This window comes from Chiloscyllium punctatum, chromosome 36 (assembly GCF_047496795.1).
Source record: "Chiloscyllium punctatum isolate Juve2018m chromosome 36, sChiPun1.3, whole genome shotgun sequence".
NCBI lineage: Eukaryota > Metazoa > Chordata > Chondrichthyes > Orectolobiformes > Hemiscylliidae > Chiloscyllium > Chiloscyllium punctatum.
Window position 1 is genome coordinate 44,906,155 of NC_092774.1, and position 19,204 is coordinate 44,925,358.

A 19,204-nucleotide genomic window follows, 5' to 3' on the forward strand; every position below is an offset into this window, starting at 1 on the left:
CCTACATCTTGCAAAAATACCATCCCGTATTCCCAATCCCTCTGCTTCTGCCGGATCTGCTCCCAGGAGGACCAGTTCCACCACAGAATACACCAGATGGTCTCCTTCTTCAGAGACCGCAATTTCCCTTCTCAATTGGTTAAAGATGTCCTCCAACGCATCTCGTCCACATCTCGCACCTCCGCCCTCAGACCCCACCCCCCTAACCGTAACAAGGAAAGAACGCCCCGATGCTCACCTTCCACCCTACCAACCTACACATAAACCAAATGATCCACCTACATTTCCGCCACCTTCAAAAAGACCCCACCACCAGGTATATATTTTCCTCCCCACCCCTTTCCGCCTTCCGCAAAGACCGTTCCCTCCGTGAATACCTGGTCAGGTCCACACCCCCTATAACCCACCCTCACATCCTAGCACTTTGCCCTGCCACGGCAGGAATTGCAAAACCTGCGCCCACACTTCCTCCCTCACCTCCATCCAAGGCACTACAGGAGCCTTCCACATCCATCAACGTTTTATCTGCACATCCGCCAATATCAGTTATTGTATCCGTTGCTCCCGATGCGGTCTCCTCTACATTGGGGAGACTGGACGCCTCCTTGCAGAGCACTTTAGCGAACATCTTCAGGACACCCGCACCAAACAAACACACTGCCCTGTGGCCCATTTCAACTCCCCTCCCACTCTGCCGAGGACATGGAGGTCCTGGGCCTCCTTCACCGCCGTTCCCTCACCACCCGACGCCTGGAGGAAGAACGCCTCATCTTCCCCCTCGGAACACTTCGACCCCAGGGCATCAATGTGGACTTCAACAGTTTCCTCATTCCCCCTTCCCCCACCTCACCCTAGTTCCAAACTTCCAGCTCAGCACTGTCCCCATGAGTTGTCCTACCTGTCTATCTTCTTTTCCACCTATCCACTCAACACTCCTCCTTGACCTATCACCTTCATCCCCTTCCCCACTCACCTATTGTACTCTATGCTACTTTCTCCCCACCCCCCACCCCCTTCTGTAGCTTATCTTTCCACCCTTCAGGCTCTCTGCCTTTGTTCCTGATGAAGGGCTTTAGCCCAAAACGTCGATTTTACTGCCCCTCGGACGCTGCCTGAACTGCTGTGCTCTTCCAGCACCACTAAGCCAGACGCTTAGTGGGCACCAAACTCAGCCCGTCACAACCCGTGAGCTATAATCAACGTAATTGGTTACTTCTTCCACGCCATGCAAATAAAGACAATCACGTAAGGTTTATAAGGTCGATGCTCCAACGCATACGTTTCTCAGGACAGATGGTATTGAAATCTGGCTTCAGCTCTGTAAAAGCGTTCTATCTGCTGGCGCAGAAGAAATGAATATTTTCTTGCTTTCAGTCCTTTTAACCAGGTTACCAAGTCAGTGCTGTTTCTCAAAACGATTATTTAACTAAAATCACATTTACGTTACTGAAATGTCTTTGTCTAAAAACTCTCCTATTTATCGACGAATTTCATGCATTAAATATACTTTTCCCCATCCAGATGTATTAACTTCAAGGGTCGACCAAACACCGAGATCAGCAACAAAAACGTCGGGCGAATCTTTAACCATCAACTGCGTCCTAAGAAATGCTAACTACGGATTGTACAGCACAGACTGGTATTGGACAAAATTGGGCTCAACAAAGGAGGAGAGCATATCAATTGGTGAACGATATGCTGAATCAGTGAACGAGGGATTATCGTCCTTTTCTCTGAAAATTAGTGATCTGAGAGTTGAGGACAGTGGCACGTATACATGTGGAGCATGTGACGATCACAACAATGAACCTGACGTTCTACTAATGCAAAAACGCGATCAAATCTCCCGAGAAATAAATTGGGTTTGATTTGTCTTTTCAACACTCGACATTCACTTTGAGGCCAACAAATGTCACCTAGAATAGCAGAAGACGATTTCAAATGACTGATAGCAATATTTAGAGGCCAAATCCAGAGAAGAGACACTAAGATGATCAGAGCTGCTGTTCGACTTACGGTTATGTGCGACCAATTGTTTTTGCAATGGGATATGTCACTGTGACTAACTGGACATAGCTGTCTGATCTACTACCAAAAAGGGAGTGGCACCGTTCTGACTGTGAAACCTGGTATGTTTCCTCCCTTACTTAATCTCGCTATGATTTTGCTGATTTCTTGTAAAGGATTATTATTGTTGTTAAACAGTTTCAATTGCATAACTTGTGAAACAGAGGATCTTCCTATAGACTCAAATATTTGCGCTGTGATGTATGTGTCTTAGATTAATCTCATGTTCAGATTTTTCTCAAGGATAAATATATGTTTAAGTATCTAACTTAAATTGGAATGAAGCCTATAACAATTTGAACAGATAGCCAACTTAGCATAGAGAACGTAAGATGCGTATGAGAGTCGATAATGGAATTAAGTTGTTACAAACGAAACAGCCTACTCAGTTACCCTGAATTAAGGCTTGGCAGTGCGCCACAGATGCACAGAACTTCTAATTCAAACAAGTAATAGAAGTCGGCATTGAGGGAGAGTTTCTGCTAACTTTTTTTATTGTGTCTAATTTTAACGTGTTTCAAAAACAATCTTATTATGTAAAATAGTATCGATTGCATTAACATTGCCGCAAGTACATCTGTAGTTCGAAGCTTGTTGTATGCAAGGTTGTGTCAAATATTCGATAATTTTAAGGCAACTGTAGTTTCAGTGTAAACTGTCAGTTTAACTTTAAAGTGAATGTTATGCCGATTTGTTCAATATCTGTTGCTTAGAATGCAATAGTTTGCTCATTGGTTCACTCGTTACACTTAGTGTTGTCTGCTTCCTTTCTTGTAATCGAACCAAACAACCTGTCTGTTCAAAACGTTCTGTCTTGATCTCACGTAACGCCAGAATTTAGTCAACACATCAAAATGAGTAGCATCTATGAGTTGAGGTGTGCACCGTGGCATTGTTTTTGCGATGCAGTTACCTTCCTTTTACATGCTTGAATACATCAGTTATTAGTGCAGGTGATCGGAGGCGAAATCCACATAAGTGGTTAATAATTAACAGAGAATGCCAAAGCAGAAGTAGGGCTTTGCCTTGGTAACAGTCCCACAGCACGAACTATTCACTCCACTCAAACTGACATCAACTTTTTCAATTTAAACATTCACAGAATAATGTGAAAACGAAGAAACTGCTGTTACTGCATCTTTATGGTGCGCTGAATAATTTCAAACTTCAGAGGGTAATGTCCTCTGCAACTGAATATTAAGAACCTCCAGCAGAATGTTGTTAGTGTGATGACAAATTTCCTGAAATTATTAATTAATTATAACTGACTGTGTTTATGATAGGTAGCTTAGTTATTTACCTGCAAGCTTTAGTGAACACGAAAACCTAATATTTATGCAATATCACGTTTCCCTACAGTGGTTTAAGTGACAGCCATATGAATTTTACAAACTCATTTACATTTATTAACAGGGCCATTTTTACCACCACAGTGATCACTTGTTCTACTTGGGAAACATTCTTCTCGGCCAGAGCTACAAGCCCCTGATTCTGGCTGCAAAGGCTATAATATACAGGAAAAAAAATGTTAAAACGTGTTCCAACTTCAAATCTGAATGGAGCCACCTAAGCAAATAACCGTTTGTCATTTTCCCCTAAATGAAAGTATACAGTGATTTTTACAGGACAACAAATCAGCTCAACAAGTGATATTAACTCGAAAAAAATATACCTCCATATCATACATGGAAATATTAAAAATGAGAGTAACAGAGAAATGGTCCAAGCGTCGCCTCTGATGTGTCATAAACATATTTTTAATAGATCCGATTATGGAACATCCAACATGCATGCAACATTCAGGTTTCAATTCAGCCAAGAGGGATGTAAAACCATTTCTCAAAAGACAACTTACTCATTCCACTTAATACGTTAGCAATCCTTTTTTCTGAACATCCTCTTAAATCTCCTGTCGATGAGGTGACTAAAATGATGCATTAACTCCAGGTGTAATCTCGCATGACCTTCGTCTATCTGAAAAATAACAGCCAAATATTTGTGTTCATTTTCTCTTGTGATAACTGACATCATTTTTTCCGTAATTATGTGCAGTCCATATGTAATAATCACAAACGATTCATCCATTATTGTGCCATGATGCCACTGCACCTGAGAATTCTGCAATCTGACACAATTTTGATTTTTTTTTTCTCTATTCCTCAGGTCAAATGGGTTTTCTTTATCAATTTCCCACAATGCGCTGAAGTTTCCATTGTATTCCCCATGTCCGTTATAATATTTTCATCATATCTTTGTGCCCGCTGATGACTTAATGATCCTTCTATTTTTGTGAGTTCAGTAACTTAGGCAAGTGGACCGGAGACGTCTTCCTCTAAGACGTAAGTGGCAAAATAGTTGCACTCCATTTTCAATCTTAAAATGACTCATTCACACCTGTTCGGGCTTCCTGCAACCAGCTAATCTTCTGTCTGTTTTACGATTATATCTCTTCGGTCTTCATCAATTTAGATGAAGTATTTTATTAAATGTCTTCTGAACATCAACCTACACAGCAACCATCAATTGTAGGGTTAACCTAATTACCCAGGAGACTTTTCAAATCTGATTTCCCTTTCTCAAAATCATGTGTATTTTATTCACACTGATTTGTTTGAATTTATCCAATGCATCTGGAGTATAATGCATCATTTTGGTCAACAATCGTTTGCAACATTTTGGTATGACAGCTTTTGAACTGACTTGTCTGTCATTTCTTACTCGCTGTCTACTCCAGTTCCCAATAAAGTTGAGAAATGATCAATCTTGCAATCTAAAGGTCTTTCCGAATCAAGAATATCATGTAACAGTTAAGTCAAAAAGTCAGTTATTTCACGAGCATTTTCTGTTCAGACACTGGGATGATGCCATGAGGGTACTGGCAGGTGTCAGTCGCAGCTGCGTCTATTTACTCACGACAATTTCTCTCGTGCATGTCACTTCCCTGCTTCTGTTCTCCGCTGATTTGCTGATTTATGGCTGTCTCTCAGATTTTTATTTGCATTCTGCTTCATGAAAACTAATGAAATAACTGTTCTTTTCGTTTTCCACCTCCCTTATTTTACAATAATAATTTCTATTTCTGTCTCATTTTCTATATGGATGGTGCTCGCTTTGTTAATTTCTTTGCTTTTCAAAATACTTAGAGGAAATCTTTATCTGTTTATTTCATATCAAACTCTAATATATTGCTTCTTGTTAATTTTCTGATCATTCACTTGAGCAAATTTAGATAGTTTGCGTATTTTTCTGACTTGCCATCTGTCTTTGCATAATCATGTCAATTTTGATTCATTAAATTGTCTTTAACCTCTCTAGTTACGCATAAATGGCGGGTTCATCCTGAAATTGGTCCATGAAGGCTGATATCTCATCACGAATTCAAACCCTTATTTACATGTGCATACGATATGACACTGACTCAGCTAGCTTACAGCCAGCTGCTAGAGTGAGCAGAATCTTGAACACTCGTATTTATAGCTGTCATCTGGGACTCCCTGATTGTGCAAGGTTAATAGCCCTAAACAGGAAACTCACGTTCAATGGCATCGACATTTCCGACAACATTTCAATCACAACACTCACCTTGGAATTTTCTTACTTTTAGGGATGGATCAAATTTATGCGATCTAAAATGTGTCCCAAAGATCTGATGTTCAATCTTTTGACTCTCAATTCACATCAGCCTATTCTCTTCCATGCTGGGATGATATTTCTTATCTTTTTTTAGCAGCTGTTTTAGACCCAGCTGTCTCCCTGAAATTGAATGCGAGATACACCGTCATTGTTACTTATGTAAAGGGTATGTGCGTGTGTGAGGGGCTGGGGTGGTTGGGGAGGGCCAGTCTACATTACGCGGTCATGATTTAATCCTATCCCATCCCACCATTCAGGCTCACTGTAAGTCCAGATTATGCAGTTCGAAGAAACTGTCTCAAAAACACATTATGCCAGCTCCATATTAAGGCATGACATTGCATATCTGTCTTTTCCAGTTACTATACAGATAAAATCTCCCATAATGTTTGGTGTGATTTTCTGCAAACTCTCTTTTCTTTTCCTTTTGTCTCCCCCAAACGTTTAGTTATTGATAGGTGACTTGAATATCACTCACATAAATAACTACTCAACTTGAGCAATTCTAAACTTTACTCAAATCCATTTCACATGCTGCATCCCCGAAATGAGGTCACACTTCCATAAAATAAGAACAGCAAATTCTAGGAAACCCAACAGTTCCAGCAGCAAATGTGGAGAAAGAAACATAATTTATTTATCCAGTCCGATATGTCTCTGTGAAACATCTTTCTCTAGTGCAAATCTCATTGTGAATTAACTGCAACCTAGTTTCCTGCCATTCCGACGTCACCTGTATCCAACCAATTCTTGTCACCCTGCAGGAGTTTTAGTGATGAAGGCGAAGAGCAGTTTTGTAAACTCTTAGCCTTGGCATATACTGAGCATCAACGCAGCCGGAATTAATTTCAATTCGAACTGTTGCAGCTGCGATACTTGCAGCAAAGTGTCAGAAAATCATTGTTTTCACACTGCAGGATTGAGAGGACAGAAGTATTTGCATGAGATTTGCGGCTGGACTCAATTACTGTGCAGGTGTACGGTGTTATACAGACTGATGAAGGCAGCCATCACCATGGAAGGTCCTACAAGTGTTGACATGAGACTTTGGTACGAAAGTAATGCAGAACCTGTTGAAGTTACGTTTGCGGGAGATCACGAACAGTGTTCATCTGTGAAAGTACCGATCAACGTCTTAACCGACGTTCAAGAAGTGGTTTGATAGGCGGTCATTTTGTTGTATGATTGATAGAATATCATATTTGATATTTTCTCATGTGACCTATTACGTGACTGCCGCTGCAGCGATGGAGTTTGGGGATTAACAAAAAAACAGATTGGATCAGTACAGAAACCAGGACGGTGTTCAGCTCACAGCATTGTCGAAGTACCAGTGTGGCTGGCTTGATTTGAACACACGGATCAGAAAATTAGCTATAAAATATCGTCCTGCCTTTGAGGTAATGTATTGATTGGTGAGCAAGAAACGGTGCTATCTTGGTTCTGGGAAATTGTTTTCGGACTAGTTGAACTTTAAATGAAGTTGAAGATTAGATACCAGTGTAGAAAATGACGGAGTAGTTGAGGATGCACTTGGGGGAAATTGTAGCAGCTCAGCTGAGGCACTTGTGAGACAGGAGTTGCTTTGCAGGAACAAGCACCATGATCTTGCTGATGGCCCCTGTAAGACGTCTGGTGCACAGCACAGTCTGAAAATTGAATCCCAGGCTTTTAATAGTTCGGCCAGATTTTCGTTTCTTTTAGGGAAACAAGAAAATGTGGTCTGGTTCCTTAACACGAGTGTCTTAAATTTATGAGAGCAAATCACAAACCGAATGGGAAGAAACCCATTTGTGTGTATTGGGAAACCAAGGCATTTTTAAAATTTCCATCTGCATGAATGGGGATATTAAGTGATCTACGTTATGCTGGAGTTGGATGTTTCAGACAAGGAACTTCATTCCAAAGGCAGCGTCGCTCACAGTACCACTCTGTGTTCATTTTAGAGAAGCTAAACGAGAACCATTTTGAAAACGATCTATGTGAAAAGCATTAGAATATTTCCGCTGTGTAATGATCGTGAACTGTGCATTTCCAATCCTCAGTGTAAATCTGTCAACAGTGAAACGGTTCGAGGATGGGGAATTAATCTATGTGTTCTGCCAACCTTAACCAATAGTTGGCGTAGTAGAGATGTTTACTTCAACAAGAGACATTTTACTTCCTCTCAGCTACGTGAACAAAACCTCAAGATTTCGTTATTCGATGTGCACACACGTTTCTGTTGATTTATCAAAACTCAAGTTACACCTTCTTTTTTCAGAAATGCCTGCCCAAAACTATTTCCAGATAACTCTATGCGATCAAATTTCTCCATAAACAGGAAATGTAAAACCGATTATCGCCAAATATCATCAATATCTTGAAGATGGGAAAAGTCTTCAACAAAAAGACATTCTTTAATAAGTGCACAAATAAATTAAAGAAAGAAGAGGTTTATGAGGGAGTATTACTGAACCTCAGGTTTCGGGGCGAGAAGCAAAGCTATCGATTTTGGGCCAGTTATAATTCGGAATTCTTCAGAGGCTAGTGTTAGATGAATACATATTTCTCAGATGACTTGAGCTGGAGGAAATTTTAGAGATAGTGTTGAGTGAAGCCATTGAGAAATTGAGGACTGAAAAGCAATTTTGAAAGTGAGGCATGGTTTGACTCGGCAAAAGGTAGGTCACAAAGCACAGAGGTGAACCAGAATGAATACTTCCTATGTGATTGAGACACTGGGAGCAGAGGTTTTGAAACGCCAAATTCGGAAAGTAGGAGGTTGGCAAGGAATGGATTGTCCAGTTTGCACAAATTCATGAGTTAATGTTTGAATAGCAGATGAGCTAAGTATCAGAAAACAGTGAATTTATAGATATGCAAACAGGGAGTCTCCAAATAGAGGAGGTAAAGGTGTGACCTTACAGCTGTTTATAAAATCATGAAAAACGCAGATAAGGTAAATGGCGAAGGCCTTTTCCCCTAGGATAATGGAGTTAAAACCTAGAGGGAATAGGTTTAAGGTGACATTGAAAAGGTTTAAAAGGGACCGAAGCCACATCTCTTTTTTTGCACAGAATGTGGTAGGTTTCTGGAATCTGCTGCCGAAGAAATTGTAGAGACAGTTATAAAATTTAAAGGGCGTTTGGAAGGGTACAATAAATTGAAAGGTTTGAAGAGTTATAGGCCAAACATCGGCATATTGAACTGGTCAAGTTTAAGAAATCCGTTTGGCATGGATGACTTAGACCACACGGTCTATATCCATGCTGCGTGACTCTCTGCAGTTTGAAGCTCAGCTCACAGTTAAAGATGAGGCAAACGCCGTGAGCCAACTCTTTCAGCAACATGACATAATGACACAACAACATGATACAATCATATGTTTTATGTAATACCTGAGAGTTATCTATTGAACAGGACATCACAGAAACAGTCTAATCGAAAGTACAAAAGAGAGTAAGTCTCCTTTTCTTGTAATTTTAGGACTACAGCCTACTGCACCAGTCATCAGTCTATTTTATTCTGCAACTGAAGAACAGAGAGCAAACGGATTTGTACATTTGATGTGTATAATCAGCAGATACTATCCTAAAAACATTGTGGTCAGTTGGCAGAAGAACAAAAATGTCATCAGTTCTGGTTTTACAACTACATCCCCAATGAAAACATCGACCAATGACTTCAGCTCTACAAGTTTACTTAAAGTATCCCAGCAGGAATGGAGCAGCGGCTCTATGTACAGCTGTCATGTTTTTCATTCTGCAACTAACAGTAATCAGAGAAAGGAAGTTAGATCAACATCCGGTAAGAAAATTAAATGTACTCACAAACTCACAATCATAAAAGATAGTCATATTCATAATCAGTACAGGACGAGATGGAATATTATACTGCTAGTCTGTAGTTGAGAGTGAAGCATTCTTGAACTAGTGGCAGTGAGTGATATCAATAACAATTTATAGTGCAGGGATTTCTTGGACAGCATTTTAGTGACTTGTCAGCGATAATGATCTCAATTGTCGTCTGCACTTAAATTCATTGAGCATCGCTGTGTGGTAAATTTTCTGTCTCTCAATGTCAATCTTCCTTTTTATCAATCTCTTTGTTACTGTCAGTCTTGCTCTGTCTTTGTTTATGGATCTGTCTGTATGTTTCCACCGATCTCTCTTGTTCTTCATTTTCTATGTCTTCCATTCTCCATATCAAAAATAATTCTTCCTTTACCTTCCCGTCACTGTAGATATTAATCATTGTTGTGCATCATTCATTGTTACTCCATGTGCTTTTCTTTCTGCTTGCATCGGTCGCTCTCCATGCCTCCTTCTCTAGTCTTTTTGATACTGTCTGACACTCACCCTCTCTCTGGTTACTTTCTTCGGTATGTCACTCTCATTCTCTCAATGACAATCTTTCTGCGTATATCTCTGTCTCAGTCTGTCTGTCTTTACCTCGTTGTCTCCCTAATTATCTCTCACTTCATATGTGATGCAAATCAATAACCATGGAGAAAACAATCATGTTTCAAGTTCAATACATATCAGTGAGAGAAATAGGTATATTTTCCAATCTCTTGTAACTTTCGCAGTTACATTATTGGAACATGGTCCAGAATCTGAATCTCTGATTCATCACTAACAGAGATTGCTGTGCTGCTAAGGAATCCTTTGGTTGAAGAAATCTGGATCAATAAGAGTGCCACTCTGGTTTGTGAAGTGCTCTCTACAGTTTCTGCTGGGGTAGTCATCTCTTGGATGGTGGATGGGAAGGTAAGGAATTATGGTGTTAAAATCGAAGCAGCTAAAATGGAAGGAAACCAATATCTGACCATCAGCCGCTTGACCAGCAGCGTGGAAGAGTGGCAGAGTGGGACAGAATACATATGCTCCGCAAAACAGAATCAGTCATCGACCCCAGTATCAAAACGAACAGGAAAACAAAGAGGTTGGTTACGAAAAGGAATTTTTTTATATATGTCGTTTTATTAACGAATGGCCATAAATGAAAAACTAATATTCTCTATAATTCTATTACAGTCGTACCAATTAAGCCAAATCTCCACGTCTTTCCCCCGTCACCCGAAGAGATTCAAAACACCAGCTCTGCCACTCTAACATGTTTGATAAGAGGATTCTATCCTGACAGAATAAGTATTTCCTGGGAGAAAGACGGAGCTTCTGTGAGTGCAAACATCACCAATTTTCCCACTGCTCTGGAACAGGACCTGACTTTCAGTGCAAGGAGCCTCCTCATTTTATCTGCAGTAGAATGGAACAGTGGAGCAAAATACACCTGCATTGTCTCGCATCCACCTTCCCAATCCTTTGTGAAAAGGGTTATCAGGAACCCGAATGGTAAGAACTGTTCGTCAGTAATTATTCTCACAAATAATGCTTTGTGACAAATGTCGAAACGAGATGAAACTGTGATCGAATGTTCAAGATTCAGAAAACTTTAAAATGCACGAAACTCCTTGAAAAATAAACTTTAACACAAACCAGGCAGGCAGTTGTAGACCGGAGAATAAATGATATCCAAGTGCTCCACTTGAACCAGTGTGAGAACCGTTGACATAACAGATACAAGGATCCATTTCCTACAGCATTGGTAACGACCTGGCAGGTTTGAGTTCGAGTATCATCGGCTCCAGAGTTGTATAATAACTTTTCTAAATAGGTTGATGAGAACAGTTGGTTCTTCTTTTTTTAAATTCTTCATTGCACAATTAACTCTTGAAGGTATGATACCTTTAGACAACAGTTAATGATGACAAATGGAAGAATACTGCCAACCAATGTTTCACAATCCTGCTTTCGGTCTAGCATGAGTGATTGCTGACTTCAACTGAGAGGTATGAATAAATACAACCTGAATAGTTGCCCAAGTATGAAGCTCAAGTATGTGAATTACCTTGTATATTTCAAGGACTCTATTCTTCAGTACCGTTCTCATTAGACGTTGCCAGAATAGACAGATAACTGTGCCAACCATTAATGGCCTTAATAGTAATGCCCCAAACTTTGAACACTGATCTATGGTACATGAGTTTGTGATTAAGGGAGTAGATTAATAGGCTGAAATACCTCTCTGGTAATTCATCTGCCGACATTACTGTGTAAATTTGGATGGAACACTAGCTGAGGTGACTGAAGGGTGCAAACAAATCTCATACAACAACGGGAAAGAGCAAAGAAGCAACCGAGCAAATGTTGCAGATGGACTCAGTCAAAAACGTTTCGCATGAGGAATTCCGTTTGGTGAGCATCCATGCACAGAAATAGCAAACTGCTGAAAGTCCAAGCGTTGACAGAGCTCCGCAGATGATTCTTAGCAAGTTATATTAGAATAGATGCACGTGAGCTACATACAGTCTCTTTGTTTCATTTTCCATCCGAGGTGGTTTGGTGGAACTGAATGTAATTGTGAAGGGCATGACTGAGTGGAAGTCATATGAATTTGCTGTGGAATAGGCTGCATACGTACATTTCTTTTTCTTGTGGATTCGTTAATACTGAGCAGTTAAGATAAAATTCCTCAATGAAGTTTATAAACCACCCACGTTTATGTATCACGGTGAAATCTCGCATTTCTTTCCATGATGATGCAAGAATTTCACATGAAACGTGATACATGTGGGAGTTCTTTTAAGTTTAGAACGCTGAGGCTTAAAACTATCACACTAACACGAAAAATACTGACAATGTTTGCTTTAAAAAGTCATTTTTAAACCTTCGATTTCTCTTTTAGCAAGAGGACATGATTAATTTTATTGCAATCAGTTTGCTCACAATCCCATTCTCCTCCTAACAATTAGTTTTACGACTGAAAGGATAGACAATTTTAAAGAAGCAACTATCACTCGGACACTTCAAATGGAACTGATCTTGGAACATGCAATACTGCCCTGTTATTTAATGAAAACATGATAATATAGCCTATGTTCATGTTGCCAATCCACAAAGTCAAGTTAATTGTACGCCTTATTACATACAGAGCAAGTGGACGTGATGAAGTCAGGACTGCTGGCAGACAAGCAAATATTCAGACTTCAAGTTTAGAATGCAAAACAGAAATACAAATCAATATGGAAATAGTTTTAGCAATTTTCTCCCCACTTATTCAACATTACTGCGGCATTGGTATCATTCCAAGAAATGCATACGTTTTATTGTATGCATACAACATAAAACACTGCGATTGGGATTGCACAAGAGACATGGAACATTGGTCCTCACAAGAGATTTTGAAATTTTCAGAGTTAACCAGTTAGGCTAATACAATTAAGATTGTAAGTTTTAAGTTAACAAAACAAGAAAAACGTCTAAGGACCTTCTTTACATTTATATTTTCCGTCATCCATAATGGAATTAATTCTATTTGCATTAAGAGCTACCATCTTGCCTTAAGAAATCTAAAAGCATGTTTTCCAATGTCTTTTATGTCCCTTTAAAGTTTTCGCAATACTGACAACTATTAGTTTTAGCTATTCCCAGTATCAAAGTTGAGCTGTCAGAGATATGTAGGTAGAATATTCCAGATTCCTTCACTTCACACTATTTAAAGAATAGTTCGTGTGTCACAATCTTCAGAGACCGCTCTTTATTAGGCGTGCATTGTGTAGTAAGTATCACATTTTTGTCGGTAATAGATTTTCCTGAATAAATAGGACAGCAAAAGTCGCGTCAAACAACGCAACAATAAATCAAGGTGTCGGTTGACGCTAGGACAACATATCTATATTTTGGTCAGACTCAGTAAAAATAAATAGAGTACTGGAATATGGGACATTCATAAGACCTTTTCCTAATCTGATATTATAATCTGTCGAATGCAGGACATGCAGTATAAACTATCTTCCAGTATCAGAAATTGTAATAGGTAAAAGTGCAGCACCAGAACGGAAGCAATCTGGTCCCATTATATGCAAGACACTGCAATTTCGAAATATACAGTAATAGATTACAAATATTAATGAAGGTACATTCCTTGCAGTCAGGGCGAATGGAAACGTGAAGTTCAAGCGAACACAACATCTAATTATCTAAGTTGAAACAATCTAAGTAGGCAATTAACAGATTGCAGTAAATAAAACATTCCCCAACTCATGTCATATTTTGGAACAGATTTCAACAATGCAGACTGAAAATTGTGAATTCCTTATTCTTTTCAGATGAATGCAGATTTCCAGATATTTCTGTCAATCTACTGAAGCCTTCATTTGAAGAGATTTGGAAAGAAATGACAGCGACCATTACATGCAAAATAGTTTATAGTGACTTAGAAAATATCAACGTTTTCTGGCAAGTGAACGGGACTGAGAGAGTGGAAGGAATCGAGACGCAGAATCCCAAGAGGATTGGAAGTAAATCCACCATTGTGAGCAAACTTAAAATAATGGCATCAGAGTGGGACAGTGGTGCCGAATATGTTTGCTTGGTAGAAGACAGTGAATTACCAACACCAGTGAAAGCCACTATCAAGAAGACAATTGGTAAGTGGAGATAGCACTGCAATATGAGCAAAATACGACGGAAGTCAGAAGTCAGAAGTGAAAAAAAGGTGCTGGAGTAACTGAGCATGACTGGGACAATCAGTGGAAAGACAAAGAGGGTGAACATTTCCAGTCCAGCATGGTCTCCTTCCAAAAGACCTATTTTTGTTGCTATCGAGAAAAGACTGGATATTGAGTGATTGAATAATTAAATAAATTATCAATTCATTAAATTTCTACATTAACTGGTCAGATGGCCATTAATCTGGAATTCTGCTGTTCTGCAAAAGTATAATGATGAATGTAAAGACCGATATGTAGTTCAATAATTTACACCACAAGAGTGGCAGTCATTTCAAAATCTGTGACTATCTCCAAGTTTTTTTTAAGGGACAAGAAATGTTCTAGCATTTAGAGATTTTGCACAGTCTTGCAGACAGGAAATATTTTATGAACCACTTGCATTGCTAACAAAGAACTTGCGATGTAGTTATAAGATGAGCTCAGTTAAATGAATATTGTTCTCTTTACAGTCAGTGAATTCCATCCTCCTAAGGTTTATCTCCTGCATCCGTCGACGGAGGAGATTGATACTGAGAATTCGGCTACTCTGGTGTGTCTAGCCACCGGCTTTTACCCAGATGAGATTTACATTGGTTGGATGGCTAATGACACCCTTCTGGATTCCAGCTACCGGACCCAATCAGAAAGCGAGAAAGGGAATGGCTCCAGCTTCGTTACCAGCGGATTGAGACTCACAGCAGCGGAATGGAACAGTGACACCACTTACTCCTGCTTAGTGGGCCACCCATCCCTCAGCCGGGATTTAATCAGAAGTACAAATAAATCTCACGGTAAACCGACATTTGTTAATGTTTCAGTCATACTAAGTGACACTGTTAAATCCTGCATTTAGACTGCCGTGGTATACTATTTGCTTTTCATAAACAGCTAAATGTCATGATGTCAATAACTGTTTAAGGAACCGATCCAAAGCATTTTCAATTCACTGCATGGTGCAGTCACATTCCTGATACTAAAAACTTTTGCAAATAAGAGATTAGTCACTATTTCAAATTGTATCTGTCAATTAAGGATAATTGTGTTTAGAATCTGAAATGCAAGGACAACTTTGTCTTGTCAGTGTAATTGTTCTGAAGATTGCTTGAAGCATTTCACGTCGTTTTTAGACGGAATAGAAATTATGCTTGCGTCTGTATGTGGCTCTGATAATTGCAATAAACGCAGAATGAAAACTTTTTGACTTACTTATTCTTAGTTTCTATGCATAGCGTTTTAACAAGGATTGAAATGGATGTGATATCCTCTTCTGATACAGCAGCCAGCAGCCTGCTGACATGTGCAGAATTTTAGATCCACTTGGGTTGCTTCTAATTAGATCACATTCATCCTAAACGATTCTTGGCAGCACTCCTCTGTTCGGCCTGGCTTGTGGGGCATCCACATTGTAATAGAATTACTAAAACTGCCCTGATGCCAACATAGTTAGCATGACAATCTGTCATCCAAATTGCTCTTACCTTCGTTTGATAAGTCTTGTCAAGTATTCTCCTGAAGTGACGTCTAATCATAGCCCTCAGTTTTGGTTTCCACATAGATCCGTACTTGGACTCTCATGTACGTATAAACTACATACTATCCCTGATTGATTCCACTTCGACACTAGTCCTACATAACTGTCTCTTACACAGTTCCCTATTTGTTAACTGTATACATCCCATACCGATCTAATGTGTGAACACCAATCACACAATGTATTGTCCTATTTTCTGTGTGCCACCCCAGTCCGTCTCTTATTCGTCCCATTTATCTATTGGTCATTTGACTTGTTTTCTGAGTCGACATCCTCCTTAAACTGTAAGTCAATGCCCAAACCTCTCACTCACCCCAACAGATGCTTGTCATGTCTTCTGGTACATCTGCTTTTAACAAGCTCAACCAGTCCTTCTGTGCCTCTTGACATTACTTTTTTGTATTAGATTAGACTACTTACGATGTGGAAACAGGCCCTTCAGCCCAACAAGTTCACACCGACCCACCGAAGCGCAACCCCCTAGTCCCATTCCCAATCCCATTCGCCTACATTTACCCCTTCACCTAATACTACGAGCAATTTAGCACGGCCTATTCACCTAACCTGCACATTTTTGGACTGTGGAAGGAAACCAGGGCACCCAGAAACGGGGAGACACGGGGAGAATGTGCAAACTCCACACAGTCAGTCGCCTGAGGCAGGAATTGAACCCGGGTCTCTGGCGCTGTGAGGCAGCAGTGCTAATCACTGTGCCACCGTTCAGCTCTTGGTCTGCTATGTATCTTCCACTCTCCATCGTCTTAAATGACTCAAAACCTATAAACATAGCATAACGATTTGCAGCAGTTCCCAATCATTCATCATCAACAAGCTGATTGAACGCTACTCAACAATGCCCATTAATTCTTCCCTTACTTACTATTCCTCACTAATCCAAATTTGTCTCCATCGTCTTGTGCCATTATTGATGTGACTCGCTCCGACTTTATTTTCACTAATTCTTCAGCATCCATGGAATTCTGGCCTCTTACATATCCAAATTGTAATTGCTACTATCATGTCCACCCAATGACATTCTGTCATCCAAATTCATATTGGTTATCCTTAACTTACTTAACAGTCATACCACATATTCAAATACAGTGGTGTCCAAATCCACTCACGCAGCATCACCAACCTCCTTCCTTCAAAACTCTATCCTTTGAATCTCATCCATGTACAACCTGCACGTTTTCCTTGACTGCTTCATGCAAATTCGTATTTTACTTGGGCATTGAAAACGTACACCTAAAGTATTTTAAGTGGATTTAAATACATTCTGAATTAGTTGTCCAGTTCGTTGCTATAATGACGTTGTAATAATTGCAACCTGTGTGCAAAGCAGACTATCTTTTAAGTATCATGCTGAATTGTCATGCACAATAAGCTGGAACTAATGGGGCAATGTGGGGAATTGTTTGGCAGGATGGTGTCCATGTACTCCGGTACCTGCTCCACCTACACACGCCGCACACACCACCACCCCCCCCACCCCCCACCCCACCCCCCCACCACCCCCAATAAGACTTGCATCCTAAAATGAGGGAAGAACATCTTTGGCAAAGCTTCTGCAACATCCAAGAGCTACAAGGCACAAATCTCACATTGGGTCTTCTGACCTAAGTTTATTACAGAATGGTGTTCTGAATATGATTCAATGAAGGAAATCTGCTGTTCTGCAATTCCTGAATGGTCACGGAAGTTTAATGCTGTGGTCAGGTCAATTGATTTGATGAGATTGCATTGATGACTCCCTCTTCGTGAAGGCGATGAAATATTACATATCCAGCAGTTTTGCTGTTCCGTGACATGCGATATTTACTGTCAATGGATTGTGTCTCTGAGTGAGACACTCTGCTTTGTTTTTTGGATGTAGCGTGTTTCCATTTATAGGGCGTCTCTGGACGTAGACAATTGTCAGTTCAGTACGATGTGATCTCTGTTCATGCTGGATTGATGATTGAGAGCTAACTTTCTTTTGGCTGTTCTGTATATCCGTATGTGAGGCTATCTTTGTGTTGGAAAATATTTATAAAGTGGTCAGTGGTATCTTACCATGCAATGGCTCTTTCCGTGAATGGAAGAAACACTGTGCTGTAGACGTTTCCTCAAGTCTATGCTGAGGTCAGTGTCAGTAAGTACAGTGACTTCAGTTGCATGTTTGAGGTCATGTTACGTGATGTTGATTTTATTTGACACAGCCTGTCAATCGCAGAATGATGCTGCGACTGTAATTGGGATCTTTGCATGCAGTCTTGTGCGATTTATAAGAAGCAAACTCTTCTGTTATCGTATGTCTTTTTGTCGTATGCAAAGTTATCTCATTTGAGGTATTCTGGCTTTACCACTTAGACGACAGCTCGGTTCTTTGGTGACCTGCATAAGTCACCATGCCATGTCAGCTATTTGAAGCATTACTTTTGGATGAAGGCAGAACTGCAAATGAGATCGGGAATTTCCTTCTCCCCATGTCTCAAATTGCACACAGGAGAAATATTAACCTCTTGCTGTCCCTTCAAATCTCATCATCTGTTCCGAGGTAAATCGATGCCAACACTCACACACCTCACTGATGTTCTAATATCGCACGCACATGAGGAAATTGAAATGTTTTGCTTTTGAGTTGAGATGGCCGCCCGTTTCAGCTGTTGCTGAGAATTCACAGACAGGCAGATCAATGTGAGACCTGATGCCTTGGATGTGAGCAGAGGTGCGAATTAATTATGTGAATTAGCTCACTTTTTGACAAGTGCAGCATTTATGTAATCACGATTCCATCGGATGAATAATCCAGCTGCCTGAATAGATAAAGAGCATTAATTGTTCCGAATGAAATTTCCTGGTGTGAATTCAGGATTTCTTGATTATCATTAATTAAGATTTAATTAAGTTGTAGAAAACGCAGAGTTGGTATTAATGGAACAAATAAACGATCATTCGATTGTTACAATATTGTTGCGAGTGAGATATCACAAGAAATACCGCTTGCAAGCTGTTATTAATAATCTTTCTCAATGATTATAAGGAATGTAATATAACCATAATTGTGAATGTCACATAAGTGAGGACTGCAGGTGATGGAGATCAGAGCTGAAAATGTGTTGCTGAAAAAGGGCAGCAGTTCAGGCAGCATCCAATGAGCAGGAGAATCGACGTTTATAACATGAGTCATTCTTCAGCCTTTCCTGAAGAAGGGTTCATGCCATAAACGTCGATTCTCCTGCTCCTTGGATGCTGCCTGACCTACTGCGCTTTTCCAGCAACACATTTTCAGCAATGTCACATATGAGTTGTGATAAGATTACGAAGAGGCTATAAGCTGTCATGGTCAGCCTGGATGTCTGGCAAGAATAGGGCAGATTGATTATCTTGCGGATTAAGTGTGAGGTTATCCACTTTGGCAGGATTATTGGGAATGTGAAGTATTTCATGAAGGT

The 19,204-nt window shown here is 40.0% G+C and overlaps 1 gene segment (V, D, J or C); it reads left to right on the plus strand.

Annotated features, from left to right (window-relative positions):
- Positions 1-2,069: 2,069 nt before the first annotated feature.
- Positions 2,070-15,411, plus strand: LOC140461136 (Ig heavy chain C region-like). The segment is given in 6 exon segments: positions 2,070-2,129; positions 9,169-9,489; positions 10,324-10,626; positions 10,719-11,036; positions 13,853-14,173; positions 14,707-15,411. Coding segments are annotated over 5 exon segments (1,566 nt in total).
- Positions 15,412-19,204: the final 3,793 nt, after the last annotated feature.